The 19,059-nt window shown below is 37.3% G+C and overlaps 4 protein-coding genes across 5 annotated transcripts; 1 reads left to right on the top strand and 3 right to left on the bottom strand.

The window, feature by feature from the left end:
- The first annotated feature begins 578 nt into the window (after window positions 1–578).
- LOC140765508 (eukaryotic translation initiation factor 5-like) lies at window positions 579–4,234 on the top strand. Of its 2 annotated transcripts, none has more exons than XM_073104644.1 (2): window positions 579–668; window positions 2,187–4,234. In XM_073104644.1, the coding sequence occupies exon 2, from the start codon at window positions 2,528–2,530 to the stop codon at window positions 3,896–3,898; it is 1,371 nt and encodes a 456-aa protein (XP_072960745.1). In that variant the 5' UTR covers window positions 579–668; window positions 2,187–2,527; the 3' UTR covers window positions 3,899–4,234. The 2 variants fall into 2 exon arrangements, with proteins under 2 accessions (XP_072960745.1, XP_072960736.1); XM_073104635.1 differs by lacking the exon at window positions 579–668 and adding an exon at window positions 675–839.
- A 241-nt stretch (window positions 4,235–4,475) lies between these two features.
- Window positions 4,476–9,166, bottom strand: LOC140765521 (uncharacterized). The gene is made up of 7 exons (XM_073104657.1): window positions 8,726–9,166; window positions 7,864–7,992; window positions 6,513–6,710; window positions 6,228–6,324; window positions 5,656–5,759; window positions 5,126–5,177; window positions 4,476–4,968 (listed from the first exon to the last, which is right to left on the bottom strand). The coding sequence occupies exons 1-7, from the start codon at window positions 8,947–8,949 to the stop codon at window positions 4,756–4,758; spliced, it is 1,017 nt and encodes a 338-aa protein (XP_072960758.1). The 5' UTR covers window positions 8,950–9,166; the 3' UTR covers window positions 4,476–4,755.
- Window positions 9,167–10,042: 876 nt separating this feature from the next.
- LOC140765527 (uncharacterized) lies at window positions 10,043–10,984 on the bottom strand. Its single transcript, XM_073104669.1, has one exon. It carries the CDS (start codon window positions 10,786–10,788, stop codon window positions 10,246–10,248), a length of 543 nt encoding a protein of 180 aa, XP_072960770.1. The 5' UTR covers window positions 10,789–10,984; the 3' UTR covers window positions 10,043–10,245.
- A 3,045-nt stretch (window positions 10,985–14,029) lies between these two features.
- Window positions 14,030–19,023, bottom strand: LOC140762087 (65-kDa microtubule-associated protein 3). The gene is made up of 13 exons (XM_073099706.1): window positions 18,876–19,023; window positions 17,930–18,019; window positions 17,440–17,646; window positions 16,841–17,086; window positions 16,534–16,743; window positions 16,309–16,464; window positions 16,024–16,183; window positions 15,688–15,839; window positions 15,520–15,607; window positions 15,326–15,399; window positions 15,162–15,236; window positions 14,838–15,075; window positions 14,030–14,724 (listed from the first exon to the last, which is right to left on the bottom strand). Exons 2-13 carry the CDS (start codon window positions 18,002–18,004, stop codon window positions 14,357–14,359), a joined length of 2,049 nt encoding a protein of 682 aa, XP_072955807.1. The 5' UTR covers window positions 18,005–18,019; window positions 18,876–19,023; the 3' UTR covers window positions 14,030–14,356.
- Between the last annotated feature and the right edge of the window lie 36 nt (window positions 19,024–19,059).

The raw sequence follows: 19,059 nt of genomic DNA, 5'->3' as shown, positions 1-19,059 counted from the left end.
AACTTTGCAACTGATGTCTTGTGCTTCTCCGATATATAACTCAATCTAAATTTTCCCCTAACATATTTCATAAACGTTATTAAAAAAAATATTTAAATTTTAAAAACAGGTTAAACTACTTTACATGGTTTATTTAAATTATTTAACGTATATACTAGTTATTTAGCTCATAATCAAATTGCGGGTCAACTAATTTATCTATCTGATCTATACTCACATTATATTAAATAATAATAATAATAATAAAGACAAGCCTTTAGGTGAATTTTTTTTTATATAAAACTCCTAAATTAAGAGAGATATTCTCTACGTAGACTCTTCAATTAAGAAGAAAAAACTACGTTCTTATTAAACTAATAATTTATTTTAAATCAGAGGGTTTATGTGGAAGAGACGTAGTGATATTTTAAGAGCTAAATATAATTAACACTTTTTTTTAGGTTTAATTATATTTACTTCGCTTACGCTAGCGGCTAGCCGAACTCATCGTATAGACCAGGCCGGCAAAGAAGGTTGGTCCGACCTGTAATTACTGGGAAAGTGAGTGGCAAAGACTTCTCCTTGTGGTGCCCTAAAATCTAACCCGTGTAGGAAAAGGATTCCTCCCCTCCTCCTCCCTATAAATAATTCCTCTCCCTCCCTCAATTTCATCCATCGCCCCCCTCAAGGTTAGAATCTCTCCTCCTTCTCCTTCTCCTTCTCCTTCTCCTCCTCTGCTTTAGAAATCCCGTGTTCTATTTGATCTTCTTGTAGCGATCGATCTATGTTGTTGCCATTCTTATCCGATGATTTTGTTGCATTAGCTCGAGATCGGTTCGATTTCCGCCTGGATCGTGATGGTTCGTGCTGAATTGTGTTCCTTCTTTATTTATTTTTCCTGGGGTTTGTTTGTAGTCATTAGAATCCTGTTGATTTGTGATCATGGTTCCGTTTTGGATTGGATTGTTCTAGAATTGTTTTTTTTTTGTTGATTTGGAGTTGATCTGTATCTGTCCATCGATTTGTGGTTTTACGTTTTTATTTGTTTGTACCTGTACTTGTCCATTAGAGAATGTACGTGGTTATATCTACTGTTAAAAGTTTGCTGTGATTCACAACCAAGATAGGGTTTTTTTTTGCTTATCTTTGAAGATAAGTGGTTGTGTAGGATTTAGTTAATCTATTTTGTGGTGAACTTTTAGAGATTTTTCCCAAGTATTATAAGAGTTACTAATGTATCTAGTATCAAGCTCACTTTGAAACTCATGGTTTGTTAGAACTTGAAACTTTCTGTTCACTGAAATATTTAGAAACCAATGGTAGGTTTTATATAACTACTAGCAACTCCGTAACATGGATTATTGTTGCAGTTGTTACTCGGAAGTTACATTGATATGCTGTCATATGTGTATAATTAATCAATTAGTGCATGGATCTGCTTTTATGGGTGCGTGTTTGTTGTTTATAATTGTTATCTTACTTTGATGAGTTTGTACAATTAATTTGAGCAGCGTGTAAAAGGGAAGAGAATTTTATTGATGCCCAAAGAGGTAGAGAATCATTGTGGCTTATGAATTTATAGTTTGCTATTTAGGTATCTTACTGAAGTTAATGTGAGAGGAATATGCTACGTGCCCGTTTAGTTTATTATTGTTTTACACAGTGATATTTAATGGAAAGCAGGAAGCTAGTAGCTTCACAAAATATGTCTCTTCTACTTACGAAACATATGATTGTTGCGAAATGGTGAGGCTTATGTTGGCAGTAGGTTCTAGTTCTATTTGGGGATCTCTGGTTCTTGGGCTCCATCCTAGATCTCTTTTTTACAATCCTTTTAAACATCTGAATTGGTAAGGTGCATTCTTGTATTATGGTTGGCATCACAAACAAATAAGCAGTTGTTCACATATAATCAATGTAAAATGGTTTCGAAGTCATTCTTCGTAGAATGTTGTAATGGGAATTTTATTTGGTCGCTCAGCTGATACTTCTGTGACCTTTCTATTTGAGAAATTATAATGATGGACAATATTGTTCTCTTTCGTTTGCCTAGTGAGAGTCTACTATTTTTAGGAATGATTCTGTGGAATAATACTCAGTTTTGAGAAAAAAGATTATTATATATTTGCTTCTACTTTTTGTTGATATTTTGTTATACTACTTTGATAATTGGAATTATAATCTGATATTTGACTTTTCTGCTCCAGGAAGTTGGATTTCCAATCTGTTGTTGCACATCGCCAAGGTGGAGGCTGCAAACATTGAAGTCTCTTTTATGTCTGAACAAGCACCTCTCTTCTTGGAATCAGTTGGATTTCTTGGAGAATATTCTCCTACACCAAGAAAAAGATACCAAAACTCCTTTGAGAGGTTTACCTGCATGCATCACAGTCCCCTTCAGCATTCTGCGCAAACACCCGGTTGCTATCGCAAGCAACCTCTTATAACTGCAAAACAACCTCTTAGTGTTCTTGAAAGAAGAAACAACACTGTCCCATTTGCGTACTGCTGTCTCTAACAGTGCCAAATTTCAATCTTGTGATCCAAGATGGCTTTGCAAAACATTGGCGCTTCAAACAGCAATGATGCCTTCTATAGGTATAAGATGCCCAAAATGATAACAAAAATTGAAGGCCGTGGCAATGGCATCAAGACTAACATTGTGAACATGGTGGATATTGCAAAAGCGCTGGCTAGGCCTGCTTCTTACACAACAAAATATTTTGGTTGTGAGCTTGGTGCACAGTCCAAATTTGATGAGAAGACAGGTATTTCCCTGGTGAATGGAGCTCATGATACCGTCAAGCTGGCTGGTCTTCTTGAGAATTTTATTAAGAAGTATGTGCAATGCTATGGATGTGGCAACCCTGAGACTGAGATCATCATCACCAAGACCCAGATGATTACCCTCAAGTGTGCTGCATGTGGCTTTGTGTCTGATGTTGACATGAGGGACAAGCTCACAACTTTCATTGTGAAGAACCCACCTGAACAGAAGAAGGGGGCAAAGGACAAAAAGGCATTGAGGAGGGCAGAAAAGGAGCGACTGAAGGAGGGGGAAGCTGCTGATGATGAACAGAAGAAGCTAAAGAAAGACACAAAGAAAAAAGGTGTGACTGCTTCCAAGGATGCCAGTACTGCAAAAGTTGTTGCTTCAAAGAAGAAAGCTGGTCGTGGCTCTGATGAGGATCATTCTACTTCACCTGCTAGGAGCCAAGATGGTAATAATGCTGCAGATGATGATGAAGAGGAGGATGATGTTCAGTGGCTGACAGATACCTCAATGGAGGCTGCAAAGCAGCGGATCCAGGAACAGCTGAGTGCTGCAACTGCTGAGATGGTAATGCTCTCTACCCTTGAGCCTGACAAGGAGAAAAAGCAACAGAAGGCAAAGAAAGAGGGACTTACTAATGGAAATGTGAAACATGAAGAAAAACTAGGTGCTGACCAAAATGGTGTCCAAGGTAATTCTTATAGTAAGCTGCTCGAGGAGATTGCAGCTAATTTACGCAAAGGGTTAGCACCAAGCCAACTGAAGAGCTTTTTGGGTTCTCTAGCTCAGCCCCCTCAGGAAGTCATGACTGCCCTGTTTGAGGTGCTTTTTGTTGGTGTTGGCAAAGGATTTTCAAAGGAGGTAAGCAAGAAAAAGAACTACATTGCTTCTGCCCTGAAGAATGAAGACTCCCAGATTCTCCTGCTCCGAGCCATTGAAGCATTTAGCATCAAGTGTAGTCCAGATGCACTGAAGGAGGTGGCACTTGTCCTGAAAGTACTTTATGACGGAGATTTGCTTGAAGAGGAAAACATAGTTCAGTGGTATGATGAAGGCGTAGCATGTGGGAAGAACTCTCAGGTGCTGAAGAATGCAAAACCTTTTGTTGAGTGGCTTCAGAGTGCCGAGTCAGAGGAAGAGGAGTGATTTGATGATGCAAGCACGACTTCTGATTGCGAGTAACAAGTGATAGTTATTGAATAATGTTTATCGTCTGCATGCTTTAGAATTCTGTTCCATTTGGTCATTCAGTCCGGACTGTTTTCTGATTTCAGGTTTCTGCATGTTTTAGTAAGTTCTTGTGTTACAGTTCTGCTCCTCTGTCGGGTCATGGATATTCTGAGAACCTCGTCTGTAACAAGGTTGCTATTTATTTCAGAAATCTTCTTGCCAGTGTCGTGAACCTTTATTTAATAGTTCTCTGGTATGTAGTAACTATTCAAATTAATGATGATGGACTTCTCTGGCATTTAATTGTCTCAAGGGGAAAGTGCCACTATTTATTATTTCATGGTTCGCTGGTCCTTCAAGCAAACAGGAAGTCTCTTCTTTGAGAGAAGCAGAAGAGTTCTCTTAGGAACAAACACTTGCTTGTTTGTGTTTAGCAACCTAACGGAGTTTCCATGATTTGAACTAAATGACCAAAAGGATTATTTCACAGCCAATTTTCTATGACACATTGACAAATTATATGGTAAACAAGATATTTAACATGTAAAACTCCTATGGAAAACCTTGCTTGAATATAAGGAGAACAACACAATTTCAAAGTACATATCAACTTTTTTCTTTCCACATTGTCTCGCTGTAATGAAGACATGCCAACACAGTTTCTCGCCCCAACCTGGGGCCTTGATAAAATGCCCACCCTTTTGAATTTGATAGATATGAGAAAATGGGAAGAGAAAGTTAACTACCTAAAAAGTGCAAGATAGACTACCTCCTAAAACCATAATATAGCACGATAACCTCTATTGGAATACATTTTCTTTTTCTTTTTTTCTTCACATTCGACGAAAAGCAACAGTGCAAACACGAGAACCCTCAACTCCGCCAAACATGATTGTAGGATAAGTCCGCACGTGATCGAGGTATTGGAAGACTGAAGGCTCCTTGCTTGCCTCTTGGTCCAAGTCCTTGCTCTCAATCTTTCTTTGGTTGAAATTATCTACTTCTTGCAGCAACTCGTCCCTTGTGTTATTACAAGATGTGACGACCTGTAAAAGTTAATCAAGTGCTAAGGTGAATAATGAATCTTGGCCCAATCACAACTATGCATATATTTATTTCTAAGCAATTTCTGACAAAAAGAATATCAAGGAAATTAGAGAATATTCAACTCCCAGAAGTTTATCTGATAGAGGAATTACTGACCAGAATACCACCAGGGAGAACCAGGTTTGATAATGATTCCCAATACATTATCCTGAACAAGAAATATACAACACAAAGAGGATGAATGAGGTTCAAAAATTGTTGTATTTCATCTTGATGAGAAATAATAAGTGGTACAAGTACTTTATCTACCATAAAGAAATCTCTTTTGACAAACTAATACAAGATTGTGCATCAACGTGTAAAATAGCATAGTAAAATTCCTAGTTATGTATTATTGCTTCTGAAAATTGTTCTTCACAATAAAAGCTATGGTCAAAAACTTCACAAAACAAGATCTTGAGTACTTGTAATATGTTATTTTTCCAGCCCTCTTTTTGTAATTGAAAGCATCAATTGTGTTCAACTCGAATATTGAGGCATTATATGAACATACTGATAGAACAAAAAGTAAATGAACCAAATATATATATGTGTGTGTGTGCGTGTGTGCGCGCGCGCGTGTGTGTGTGCGTGTGTGTGTGTAGTACACAAGCAAGCAGAAATAGATGCCTTTTTGTAAATCTAACCTTCTAATGGGGCCATCTGGATGTAACCCTATTGCATCCAATGTTCCTTTGTCTACAACAAGTTGGAATTTTCCTTCCAGCTTTGTCTCCAGAATATCGTCAACCTGATACAAACATGCATATCCATTATAAAAATAATTTAACCTAACACAAGGAGCAACTGCTGCTAAGTTTGCATGGGCAGACATCATGACAACGATTAGGGTTAGCTCAAGTTAGTAAAAATTGAACGCTGTACCAAGTAAAGAGAGCATCTAAATCTTGAAAATAGCCCCCACCAGTTGCCACTTGCAAGTATCAGGTAAATGTAATAGAAGAAAATTATAGAGAACCAGATCAACAGCAAGGTAATTCAAAAACAATCCAGAACAGAACAACAACAGGAACAAGGAAAGAAAAAGAACTGTTCATATATAATCCTAACTGTTTGATGCTAACTTATGTTCCTGAAATTGTCATAAAAATAACTAAAGAAAAAGCACAGTAGCAGTCCTGATAGATATTTAGGTTTGGTGGGCAAATGCAAAGGAAAATTAAATTCCAGTAGTCAGTCTACTACTGTTATTACATACCAAAAACTTTATATTGGTAAACCCATCACGAAGAGCAAGATTCCGTGCAAGTTCAATTGCTCCCTCACTATAATCAGTTCCAGTCAAATCTGAAAACCTGGAAATCAAATTTGTCATCAGTTACTATGAAATATAAAGCAAGGTTCTGGTAAGGTTGCCCAAAAATAGAAATATTTGAGGTACACTGTTCTCTATTCTCATATTCACTCACAGATAGTCATGTTGGAACAAAGAATTCAAATAAATACAAAATGAAGCTTAGAAGGTAAATTTTCAGAAGTGTACCCCTGCTTTGCTAGGGTTTGCAAAAACAGGCCATTCCCAGTTCCAACATCAAGAACACTCCAACTTGACAAGTCTTGGAAAATCTCACTAGATTCAGATTTACGATTGCTGACATCAGCTGTATTCCCATTTTGATAGGTGTTGAGGCACAAGTTTTTAGTCCAAGAGGCAACAGTATCCATGACTTCAGCTCCAAACCTAATAGAAAGAATCTGACTTCAGGCCTCAGCTTTAACATAAATTTTATACAACATAACCACAAAAGATAAACAACAAGAGAACTGACAATCTATAATATGGATGTTATACAAGATCAAAGAGAAGTTCGGCAATATTAGCAAGCACAAACAGGTTTTTTCACTCATAATGCAAAGAGCTGCCAACATACAAAAACTGTAGTTAATAACTTAAATCTGTTATTGTTTCAATGAAACAGGCAGTAGTGCCTTTTGTCACCCCAAAAAACAAAAACACAAAAAAACTTAAATTTGGGTAGCATGGATTATTCCAAATGAAAATTTGTCTTGTAGACAACCAACAGAACTTCTTGCATAGAAATTGTTTATGTATGACATGCAAATAATTAGTCCTGATGTATGAACATGTATTTATCTGGTAACTAAAAAACCAGCAGAAGTGGTGAGAACTGAGAAGGGTGGCCAAAATAAGGTATTAATGGTAAGTGAGGAAGGTCATGGTTTTTCCAAACCTGTAGATAGAGAAAAGATTCATGTACTACAAAGCAGGTAGTAGGCTAGCAGCCCTCCACCTTTAGTTGCCTAAAGTGGAAGAAGATTCAGATGCAACTAGTAGTGTAGGTAAGTCTCACATTTAAAGTTCTAAAAATTTTAAGGTTAAAGGTGCAGTGGGCAACAAGGAACTGAGGAAGTGAGGTCCAGGAAGGCAAATCCGTAGTGGATCATCTAAAGGCAAGGATGAATGCCCTAAATTAGCTTCCTTTTAAATAGAAATCTCAATATGATTATCACAGGTAATTCTCATTATGCTGGAGAGAGGAATAATGGCCTGCATATCTAGATGTAACACTAAAATGATATTATTCAAGGACACTTTTTATTTCCACTTAATACTTTATATAAGAATTAAAAAAGCTCTTTTACCATTGGTGTGAGAAGAAAGTGAACAGGAGAGACATGCTTGTACAAAAAAAATTGGAAAGCATTTCATGGCAACAAAGTAAAATTCAAACAGAAGAATAAGAAAATGTAAGGTAGTTAATAAAGAAGATGTTAATGTCAAGTTGTCAAACACCAAAGCTAAGACGACAATTGCAACTTTACTGAACTACAATGTGGTTAATGAAACATCAACATTCAAGAGCAGTAATCACCAAACTTCACCAGCATGCCCATGCTGGTGATAATTTGCAAGATCCTCCGAGTACGAAGCATCCCAGTAGCTCTGCAATCCCAGCATTGATCCGTCAACCTCGCTGGCATCTGCCTCATCCTTGTCAGAACTGTTTCAAAAGGAATTTGAACACATCAGTAGTAGAATATCTACATTCAAAGGAAGGGGTGGGGGAGGGGGAGGGGGAACCGACAAGTTATAAGATATTGTACGAAGCTAGTATTGTCTTCGATAATACAACTAGATGTCCATTATAAGGAACTCTCTCGCTCTCGTCTCCGGAGTTAACACACATTTTACTTATGGGAAGAAACTTCTAGATGATCTTGACATCAATTAAATCCTTAACCCGAACTGGAGGCAGAAAGATGGAAAATACAGATTTTAATAAAAGTAGAAGCTGTGCCACCTAGTTTTCACATGGGTTGACATAGATGGTAGTAATTTGCGGGGCAAGGATATACTTTGCAATTACTCCAGCAAGTTCTCTTTAGTGGAGGAATTTAGAGGTACCAATGAGGTTTGCTTGTGGGCTCACAGACAGACATTCCCCTTCAGCAGCGCTCTCTTGAAGAAACAGGAAGATAGTAGATAGTTTAGATTCCTTCCGATACATACTAGTCGTATATCTGAAATGAGCACCTGGGCCCGTCAAAGATGCAAAGACACTAAAACTACATGCAGGTGGGAAATAATTAGAGTTAATATCTACTTGCAATTTTCGATTTTTGGCACCAACCCAATCATTTTTTCAACTCATTCAACTACCTCGAAACATTTCGGCGGCAAAAAGATTCCTCAAACGGGAACTAAAATTGAATCAAGAAGCGAGAGGAGGAGACCCGTAATCCGAGGCAGCGGCCGGGTAATTGGCGGCGCAGAAGACGTCAGCGGCGTCGGCGTGGCGTTGATCGTCATCGAGCGTGCTCCCGTACTCGCTCTTGATGGACCACGAGTCGGCAGCGACGGACCGATCATCGTCCGATATGAGATCGGCAGCAATCGCCGGCGGCGGTCGAGCCTGCGATTGGTCAGCGTCGTCCGAAGGCAACCCTACGCCCTCCATGGATCCGATGATCTCCGCCGCTCGCCGGAGATCGTAGGCCTAAAACCCTAGAGAGAGAAAGAAGTTATCAGAGCGACCAGGATTCGTCCAGTTGGATTGAGACCAAACCAGTAGTCGTACTCTCTCTACTCTGTCAGATGACTCGGTTTTAAGAAGAAAATGCAAGTATTTTGACCAAACTTATTTACCGAAATATTTTACCTCTCTGGGTCACTACGGTGACCCAGGAATAGGATGATTTCGGAAATAGAGATGCCGGCACTTTCTTCATGATAAAAGATAGAAACCCACTCTCGGGTAGTGACTGGCCCATCAAGCTATTTCCATGGCCCGGGAAACTCTATGATGCATAAACTGGGCAGCCTCCTTGGTTGGTTCAGTGGATCAGTGGATATCCCTTTCGACTCTCCTCCAACTTGGACCAAAGCAAACCCTTTTTTGATTCAATGGTCCATAACGGAAAAAAAGTCTAGAGTGCTATAGTCGTTTTAGTGCATAATGACCGTCAGAAATACTTCACTTGACCTCTTCTATTAAATAATCATTAAATTATTATTATATACACACACAAAAAATAGAAAATGATGACAGTTCAAATTTTATAAGCATTTTTGCTGCTATTTTTCCTAATAAAATTTTAAAAAATAAATACATTTGCCATTATATATGTCAATAATTTTACATAAGATGCAAATCTCGTTGATGTTTTAGATAGGATATTGAATGCTAATCTCATAAGTTATTTTTATATAAAGAGAGTAAGGAGGATAAGAATATCTGATTTCTATTTATCTTATTAAATTTAATTTAATTTTTTTCCCTTTTGGTATTAATAAGGTTGGAAGAGGGCCAGCTTGGTTAAAAACTATAAAAGAAATGCTCCATTTAATTTTGTTGTAGAAAATTTTCATCTGGCACCCCACCTTCTTGGTTTATTATAATTAAGATCCCATCTCTTCACTGTTTCTAAATCAAACCTTCCATTCTTCTAAAATTGTTTATAGATAGATACCCCCACCGTTCCCAAACCCGTACAGAATCCCCCGCTATTGAGGCGAGTTATTTGACGAGAAAAATATAATAAAACCTCAAATGAATTAAACTAATCATATATTTCAACTGTTTCTTGATGAAAATGTCTACATATCCATGGTGATTACTCACCATTCTTATGCACAGCACCAGAGTCTAATAATAATCTCACCCAAATCCCAACAATTATATGATCTCCCTTCATCACTTAAAAGACATGAAAAAGAGTGAAAGAAAAATTAAAGAAGAAGAAGATTAATTAACTCATCTATAAGAAATAATCTCCTCTTCTATAGTCTCCAATGTTGGCTTCCTTGATCTGCTCATACTCAATCTATACTTCATCTCTCCAATCTCCGCCGCCGCCTCCGGCGGCGGATCCATCTCGTCGAACTTCACCCTCACCACATCACTCCTCTCCTTCTCGTCCTCTGCCTCCGCCGCGGCCGCCGCCTCTGGCAAAACCCTCGCCCTCCCGCCGGAAGCCCGCCGGACGTCCCTGTTCGCTGCCACGAGCAGCCTCGCCATGTCGGCCGCCGCGACGACGGATTTCGCCTTCTTCATCGGGAACATGACATAGACGTTGCCCATCTCCAGGTCCTCATCGGCCACGAGCGGCGAGAACCGCCGGCCGACGTGCATGGATCGCGAGTTCACGACGAAGTGGCCCGGCACGTCGAGCATGAGCTCGGCGGCGTTGAGGGGCCCGTCGAGCTGCCGGAGGTCGCCATCGGGGAGAACAACCTTGGCAGTCGATTGGGTCGAGCCGGGAGAAGAGTAGAGAGTGCAAGAGAGGTAGTTCCCCATGTTAAGTATAGGAGGATAAGGATGCCGATGAGGTTAGAGTTGGGGAGGAGGGGATTAATAGGGATCAGAAGAGGTTGGAGATTATAGATGAAAGATTCCGGCGGTGGGAGGAGAGCTGGATCGATATACGCGTAAGGAGAAGGGGAGGAAGAGAAGAAGGATGAAGGAAAGAGAGAGAGAGAGAGAGGAAAAGGTCACGTTGTTGGAGTATGGGGTGGATGAATGATGATGATATGCATGGCTGTTAATAACGCGTGGGGCCGGCTATTGTTCTTGTTTGGAGGCGGTGAGAGTGAGAGAGAGAGAGATTAGTGGATAGCATAACTTGCCAGAATCCTGCAATCCGAACTGAATTTGTTAGAATAATGAATGGGATCTTTTTCTCCTTTGGCATCGGAAAGTTTTGAGCTTTTGATCAAATTTGCTATTATTCCTGATTGAAGAAAAAGGGTAGTTATTAATTTACTATGATTTTTAACTGTTTACTGAAGTACAATGGATGATATCGTGCAACTGCAGTAAATACTTCTAACGATTATAATAGCTAGTTAACACATCCGGTACCAGTTCCTCGATACAGATTTCTAAACCATATTTTGTAAAAATAAATATATAATAGTAAAAAGATTTGATTATGTGTGTCTAACTTTGTGATTACACATTCTTTTCTTCCGTTAAGATTTCTATCTCTTAGATATGATTATGATAGATATAATTATGCCTCAAATATATTTAATATTAAACCATGTAAATTTGATTCTTTAGAGATACACTCTAATTTAAATTTGATTCTCTATCTCTATCTATTTTTAAATTTAATTTAAATTAATCTTATAACGTGAGAGATATATGTAAATAATAAAAAATAATCAAATAGATAAATTTAATTAAACTTTCATAAGTTAATTATAAAAAAATATTAATATCCTTATTATATATATATATATATATATATATGTCTTTTCTTCATACATTATTAAGATAATATAATTATCAAAAAATAATGTGCAAAAAATAAATTTGATAATCTTAAGAATGTTACCCTCTAGATCTTTATCAAACCAACTAATAAACAATTATATTAAAGAAGGGCTGAAAATGTAACAATTGTTTAAAATAAATTGTGATTTATTTTCGTAGGTTGAATATATATATATATATATATATATATATATATATTTTACTTATTTTGTGATTCGTATATCATCTTTGAAAATATTGTAATTTGACTATTCTTTTTTTTATAACTCCCATTTAATACCCTCTTTCTCTTTTTTTTTTCTTCCTATAATTTATCTTTCTTTTTTTTTCTTCTTAAAAAAAGAAAAAAAAAGAAGAAAAGGAGGATGAGGAAAGACGGTGACAACGGAGAAAATACATAAAAGATGGTTGAAAGATATAGAAAATAAGATAATATGGTGAGGTTATTTTAACAACTTAGTTGATGTTGGTTAGTTAAAATAATATTTATAGTGTTAAATGAAAATTATAAGGGAAAATACGGAGAGTGATTTGTAAAAATTCTTTAAAAATAAATTGAGAAATTCTTTTATTTGGGTTACATTAAATTTTCCATTTTGTAGTTTGGTGAAGTAATTTAACAAACTTAATAACTGCGTTTGACTTTTGAAGAAGATGCGTGTGAGAACGCCACGACACGGAGGTGGAGAACGTGCACGGAAATTACTTTGAAGAGAAGAGAAGCCAACTGCGTCAATGGTCACACGTGGCTGTTTACTGTCGGAAAAATTGACCGAGTCAACGGGTTTTATGCTGTATTGCTAAGTTGTGGTGGTCAAATACTACTCACGAGATTGATGTGAGTGCAGTGGATCTTGATGGTTTGGACTTTTATTTTTAATATCACTGTTCTTAGTTTTATAGTCAAACACTGGAAGGGTCTTGAAAGAGTACTTTGTCAAACACTAGCATTAAAAAGTGTGCAACTGCTTTCAGAGCCGTGTGGTGGGAACTGTTTGAAATTACGCGTTAACATGCATTTTAGAATAATCATCTCGTTTACAAAATTGTGTCTTCAAGAGTCAACCAAATTTTATATTGTTGTGTTTTGAGTTTTGACACAGTTTTTCAAGAGAGAAAATTGATGAATATATATATATATTTTCTATTACTGATTTTATATTTTATAGTCTTAATTATATTTTACACCACTGTATTATAAAAATATATAAATATCTTTATTTGTCAACCTTCCGTGAGTTAAAACTCGCGTAAATTAAATTAGAAAATTTTATCCTCATTTTTTTTTCCTTGGGATAAACTAGAATACACCTTCTACTCATCTTTCCTAACCCATCTCTTTTCCTACTCTGTAATAAATATTTTCATCTCATCTCTATATCTCTAGTAGAAGAAGCTGGAACACCAAATACCTCACATGTTTGGGGTTCTCTGCCTTTTTTCTTAATGCACGAGTTATATGTTGGCATCCATTAAAGTTGTGAGGGAAGTAAAGTTCTATATGGAGATGGGACTGGTGAATTAAAAAAAAAATTGGGAAGAATGTGGGATGAGAAGGAAAGAATAATGGATTTTTTAACTAATAAACCATAATAATTTTTCCAACGTTAAATGATAGATATATAATTTTAGGACATCGGTTAACGATGAACAAAGTAATACCATGTCAAAGTATAGAAGAGCAAAGTGTGCTTAATCGAAAAATCAGGATTGGGATTGATCTTCTAAAAAACAATACATATCAGTACCCGGATAAGATCAAACTTTTTAATTACGTAAAATACTAAATCTTATTTAAAAATATAGAAAAACTTCTAAAAATTTTAAAATTAAAATAAGAAAATAAAGAAATAAAAACTATAGTAAAAAAAAGATATTAGAAAAAGAATGAGTGGAAGAAAATTAAAAGAAAAACCATAGTGTAGTGAAAAGGAAAATATTAGGGAGAGAGCGGAAGAAATTTAAAAAAAATGAAAAATAAATTAAAAAATAAATTACTAAAGTTTGCCGGAGTTTGTCAAAGCTAGAACTCTCCGTAAGTTACGGAAAAATAATGGTTATATGATAAAAAGAAAAAAAAAGAAAAAGAAAGAGATAAAGTTAGAAGAGAGAGTATTCGGATCGAGTCTGTATCAGAGTAGCTCGAGTTGATCTTAGTTCACTAGCTGAATCAACTTGTATATCATAGATTGAAAAACTCGATGATATGTCCACGAGGCATACATCTGCTATTATTTTAGAAAACCATATATAGCAAAACTGTAAACCGGACAAATCATTGGCCTTAATATTTAGAAACAGAGGCACTATAAACAAACATATGGTATGTCTTCTCACTACATAGTGATAGAGCCAGTGAATTTGAATCTCAAAGGTCCTGAATAGAATAGGCACTAAACGTAGCCGAAGAGTACTATTATAATGGACTTCCATTCTCAATTGCAGAAGATAAGCTACATTTGCAGATCAACATCAAAAAGCCGACTATAGTCGACTTGTATCACCAACTTGAAGAAAATGTAAGTCTCAGCTTGCAGATAACTAGACAATTGGAAGATCTTTGTGTTCAGGAAACTAGTAATCTCCTTTATCTTGTAAGATATATGGCAAGTCGTCTCTCTTCAAATGAGTACTCAATCTCTTCCGGGGCTCTATCTATTGCTGCTTCATATGCAAGGGAGGTCAGAGCAGGTGTGGCAGCCATTTGCATTGGTATAGACACCGTCATTGGAGTTTTAGGAGCTGGGATGGCCATTATTTTTGGAGTCTTATTCTCCTCATCAGCTGAACTGGAAATTGGTAGTGAAGGTGTTGAAGGGATGTTGTTTGCCAGCGCTATAGGAGCAAAGGGCCTGCGGGGCGTCTCGGCCTCATGAGTATTGCTCATTGCACTGTTCATTGCATTGAAAGATAACTTCTTCACTGGAAGGCCGGCAATATCTAAGCCTCTCCTGCCTGGAAGTATTCAGAGTTGCATGGTCGTAACTCATAAAAGTCAGTCATCAAAAACTAAAGGCAGTAAAACTTGTAAATATATCTTTCAGAATAGAACTTGCTAGGATAGTTACCGGGAGATAAAGCACCCATATCATCTATCTTCTTGGCTGAGCGCATGGACTTGCTTGAATGCAGAAAGTCTGGCTTTGGCGGTTGCATTATGGCTCCACCAATAGACACTCTTCGGTTCGGAGCACCAGTCGAAGTCCGAGAATTCTTCTTTGCACTTTGTGTCTTTGAAGGGCTTGGTTTAGATCCGAAAAGCGCTTCCTGCTCAGCTATTAGCTGACCCTGAAGTTTCTTCTGATCCTGCAGTTAATTTATATGTTAAGGGCATGCCTAGTAAAGCAGTGCAGACTCTTTGTTAAACAGATGAGTTTTTAACAAGACATTACTCTCTGTCTCTTGCGTTCTTGCTCTTTTTCCTGCCTCAGTATGGTGTACTCTTCCAGCATTGACAGAAGGCGAACCTATAGGCATTGGAGGGAGGAAAAGGATTAACCATGTTAATATGTGCTACATAGAACGTAAAATGGAACAGGCGGTACAGAATCCTTACACCATCATAAGTGAATACCGAGCCCCTTTCATTCTCCCAAGCAATGATTTTATTGGCTAGAGTGTCTACCATTGCTGCACAAGATACAGTAGCAAATCACAGATGTAAAATTATGAGAAGGAAGTTACAGATGAAAGATCTACTTGTTTGAGTAGAATGGCTCATTCATAGACCCCAGGGCATTAGCAGCATACCTGGAATTTTGTTGACCAAGGCACGGGCTTTTTCAGCTCGCTTAAGCGTAAGGTGAGCACCTCTTCCAGCATTGTAACGGTTTTCATCCTAAAGACATCATGTAGCAATTTAACTAGTTGCAGGATGGAATGACAAATGTAGCTTACACAAGCAATCGAATGCCTTACCCTGTTGTATTCCTCTAGCCAGGATTCCTCTTCACATGCGGCCAGCCATTTTTCAACCCTTTCAAGAATATCTTTCCTGCTGAAAGCTTCCTCTTTTACCGTTGAAATTTGCAACTCAATCTGTTCCAGCACCAAAGAAGGATTAATAGCTCCTGCAACAGAAGAATGAACGGCAAAAATGGTATCAGCGCAAAATGATATGTCTACAGGACAGTACAGACCACAGAATAGATGGAAAAAGACAGATGAGCAAATTTAGCATCAAAAGATCATGTTAATATTATAGTATATAATATATAGCAGGAGCATCACGTGTGACTGATATCCTTGTCTTACCAGATTCAATGGCTTCAATAGTTAATTCTGTTTCACAATCTGCTTCCCCAATCAGATGCATCCGTCGTCGAAGCTCCTCGAGCTCAGTTTTCTTTTTCAGAACTAGTTCTTTCATCTTGCTAGTTTTCAGTTGTTCAAGCCTCAAAACTTCTGCCTCCACCTGCATCAAAGATGAGTTCCCTCTGCTGCTTTCAATTCTTAAATAGAATGTACATTAATAAAACAGGAATAAAAAAGAAAAGAAAAAGGATAATAAAGCTTCTCTTGTTTCTGTCATCCGCTTACATAATTGAGGTAATCCAGAGAAAGAGTGTTCGCCTCAGTTATTTCATGTTCAGAAGCAGCTATATTACATGTGACATTCTGAAATAGCTGCTGCTCTTCAATTGGTGTATCCATCAGATTCCACAATTCCAGCATAGAAGTTGCAAGATCTTGAAGCTGTCATAGCTTAAAGCTTTAAGCAATGGAAATATCAAATATCTAGGTTAACTAAACTAGAGCACTTACCTTTTGCATTCTTTGGATCTTAATCTCCCTTAACCTCTCTATTGCAGATGCCAGCCTTTCAATTGTATCATTGCTTATATTCCTTGATCCTTCAGCTTCATCCAAACTGGGATGTACCTCGGAAATTGTTTGTTTGAAATCTATACCGAGTACTTGGCATAAAGAATTCAAACTATTTAAATGATCCATAACCTGCTGTAGACGATCACTCTGTGATGGAAGAAATTTATAGTTAAATATCAACAGATCATAAATTATAGAACTAAGTCTCCAAGCTCGATTATTCGAGCAAAAAGTGAGCTTCAACCTTCTCCTTTTGAATAGTCTGTAACTGCTTGTGCAACTCTTCAAGCTTTCTTGTGGATAGGTCATACTCATCCAACATCTTGGGAGGAATATAATCTGTCGGCCTTATCTCAATCGTGATCTTCCTTATCTGCTCTATAACGTCAATAAATTGATTCCATCTTTCAGTTTTTCTCTTTCGCATCTCCTCCAGCTGCGGAATAATAGCTCCGAGCTGCTCCTTTAAGCTTCCAGCATTCTGATTGCACTGGCAAATCATCCAGATAAGTGCTTATACTGTCTAATGAAGTTTCCCACTAGAAACTATGGCATATTGAAGCTGATTCTTTTCATGTTCTCAAAACTTTAATACAAACCAGCTTAATTATCTTACCGGAAACTATAGAATGACTCTAGTTTCTAATAAAATCCTCTGAAAATTGAAAACTAATGGGAATACATATTAGATAAAAGGTTTAAAGCATATGGATATTTTCCTATATATCTGATTTGTTCATTCATAGGAATATGCTATATGTGGTTCAACAGATTTAAAATTTGAAATAATAAATTGATGCACCAAATTCCTTTGAGCTTTGGATGTCAATAACAGAAACAAACCTGCCTGATGTGCACTGGTCGCTCACCCATTGAAGAACAGATGGCAGCAAGCTCCGCTTCAGAATCTGCAATGGCTTGCCGAAGCTGAGCTCTACACCGGTTTGCCTGGTCAACCTTCCTTCTATACACCTCCAAGCACTGCTGCTCTAACTCGAGAAGCATTTTGTCCTTTTCAGAATCAGATTCACCAACTTCATCCCATATCACCTGTAAGCAGTGACATTCACAAAGCAAAAGAAGGAAGACAGTCATGAAGTATCTTTGCAAAGACACCATTTTTATTTGAAAACATGCTTATATGGTCAATCCAAAGTTGGCCAATATCATTTCCTACAAGATAGAGCACAATCTGCTGGCCACTACCCACATCTAATATGATTTTGGTTGCACTGCGGGAGAAGCTTTCTGACATATCTTCAATTGAACGTGAGAATTTTGAGAATAATAGATAAAGAGTTTTAAAACAATGCTACAGAAACTTTTGAGATACCTGAAGCTCATATAGAAGAGATCCGCATGGTGTCTCTGTTTGCAAGAGCTGATCACTTGGAAGATTAGTCATCATGAGGCAATGTGAAACCTTGTGAAAAAAAAAATATTTACACATTAGACAGCAGGATATAAATGGTACAATGGTAAAGGACAACATAATGTTCAACTCTCATCCCTTATCTTCCAGTGTACGAATGATCTGGTGACAATGATAATACTCCTAGTTGTTAGTTTTCCATCTTGATTTCACTCTTCCAGAAAAATATAAAAATAAATATCTCCCTAAAAGTTTTGATCTTCTATATGCCGTTTATGTTGGATAATTAGGAAGAAAAAGATCATTTCATGTAACACAAACACTAGTGTAACCTACGTAATCCCCCACAAACATTAACAAACTGGTACTTATGGAACCTTTTCATATGCCAATTTATGTCGCTCTATGTTTCCACATACGCAAATCATCAGAGTTTACTCTTCTGTAATTTTCCATGAAGTCTAATGTCTAACAAGAGATCCAAGCCATAGAAAATCAACTTGTTCTTCACTTACAGGGTCGATGTATAATTCTGACATTCCAAAGTTCTGTTTACTCCGATGAAATGAGCAAACTGGAAAGAAACGACCATCATGCAAGGCATAACGATTTCATAATAATAAGCAAAAATCATTTTTTTACTCGTTGCTACATTTTGACTTAAAAATTAGGGCATCGAACTCATTAATCCACTGCATTCAGTTATCAGCAAACCATAGAAGGCGAAAATCACTAGTTTTTAGGAGAACGACTGCAAAACCCCCAAAATAGATCCTTACTAAGCAGAAAGAAGAGAGATCTATCAAATAGGAATCCCTGGAGGGTTCTCTAAGCTAAAGAAGGATAAAATCCACAAAAAAATCATAAAATATTCGCAGAAATATAGTCAAGAAGGAGAGAAATGTACCGAGGGAAATGTACTCGGAGGCAGCTCGCAGAATTCGTCCAGAGAAGCCCAGATCGTGAGATCCGTCAGCGTCGGGGAGAGAGAGAGAGAGGGAGAGAGCAAGAGAGAGAGAGAGATTTAAATTTTAGAATGTCGTTTGAAATAGAGGATAGAAGAAGAAGATTTCGAATGGTACGTTAAAGGA

Source organism: Typha angustifolia, chromosome 1, assembly GCF_048772165.1.
Source record: "Typha angustifolia cultivar Huaian chromosome 1, ASM4877216v1, whole genome shotgun sequence".
NCBI lineage: Eukaryota > Viridiplantae > Streptophyta > Magnoliopsida > Poales > Typhaceae > Typha > Typha angustifolia.
This window is presented reverse-complemented; position numbering and strand designations above follow the sequence as displayed.

Excerpts from the sequence above, each read along its gene's own strand:
- LOC140765508 (XM_073104644.1), top strand. The coding sequence starts at position 2,528 with ATGGCTTTGCAAAACATTGGCGCTTCAAACAGCAATGATGCCTTCTAT.
- LOC140765521 (XM_073104657.1), bottom strand. The coding sequence starts at position 8,949 with ATGGAGGGCGTAGGGTTGCCTTCGGACGACGCTGACCAATCGCAGGCT. Across the intron at positions 5,760-6,227 it reads TTACCAATATAAAGTTTTTG|GTTGACGATATTCTGGAGAC; the intron begins GTATGTAATAAC and ends TGTTTGTATCAG. Across the intron at positions 4,969-5,125 it reads TTCTCCCTGGTGGTATTCTG|GTCGTCACATCTTGTAATAA; the intron begins GTCAGTAATTCC and ends TAACTTTTACAG.
- LOC140765527 (XM_073104669.1), bottom strand. The coding sequence starts at position 10,788 with ATGGGGAACTACCTCTCTTGCACTCTCTACTCTTCTCCCGGCTCGACC.
- LOC140762087 (XM_073099706.1), bottom strand. The coding sequence starts at position 18,004 with ATGATGACTAATCTTCCAAGTGATCAGCTCTTGCAAACAGAGACACCA. Across the intron at positions 17,647-17,929 it reads CTCTTCTATATGAGCTTCAG|GTGATATGGGATGAAGTTGG; the intron begins GTATCTCAAAAG and ends CACTGCTTACAG. Across the intron at positions 15,237-15,325 it reads CGGTATTCACTTATGATGGT|GTTCGCCTTCTGTCAATGCT; the intron begins GTAAGGATTCTG and ends CAATGCCTATAG.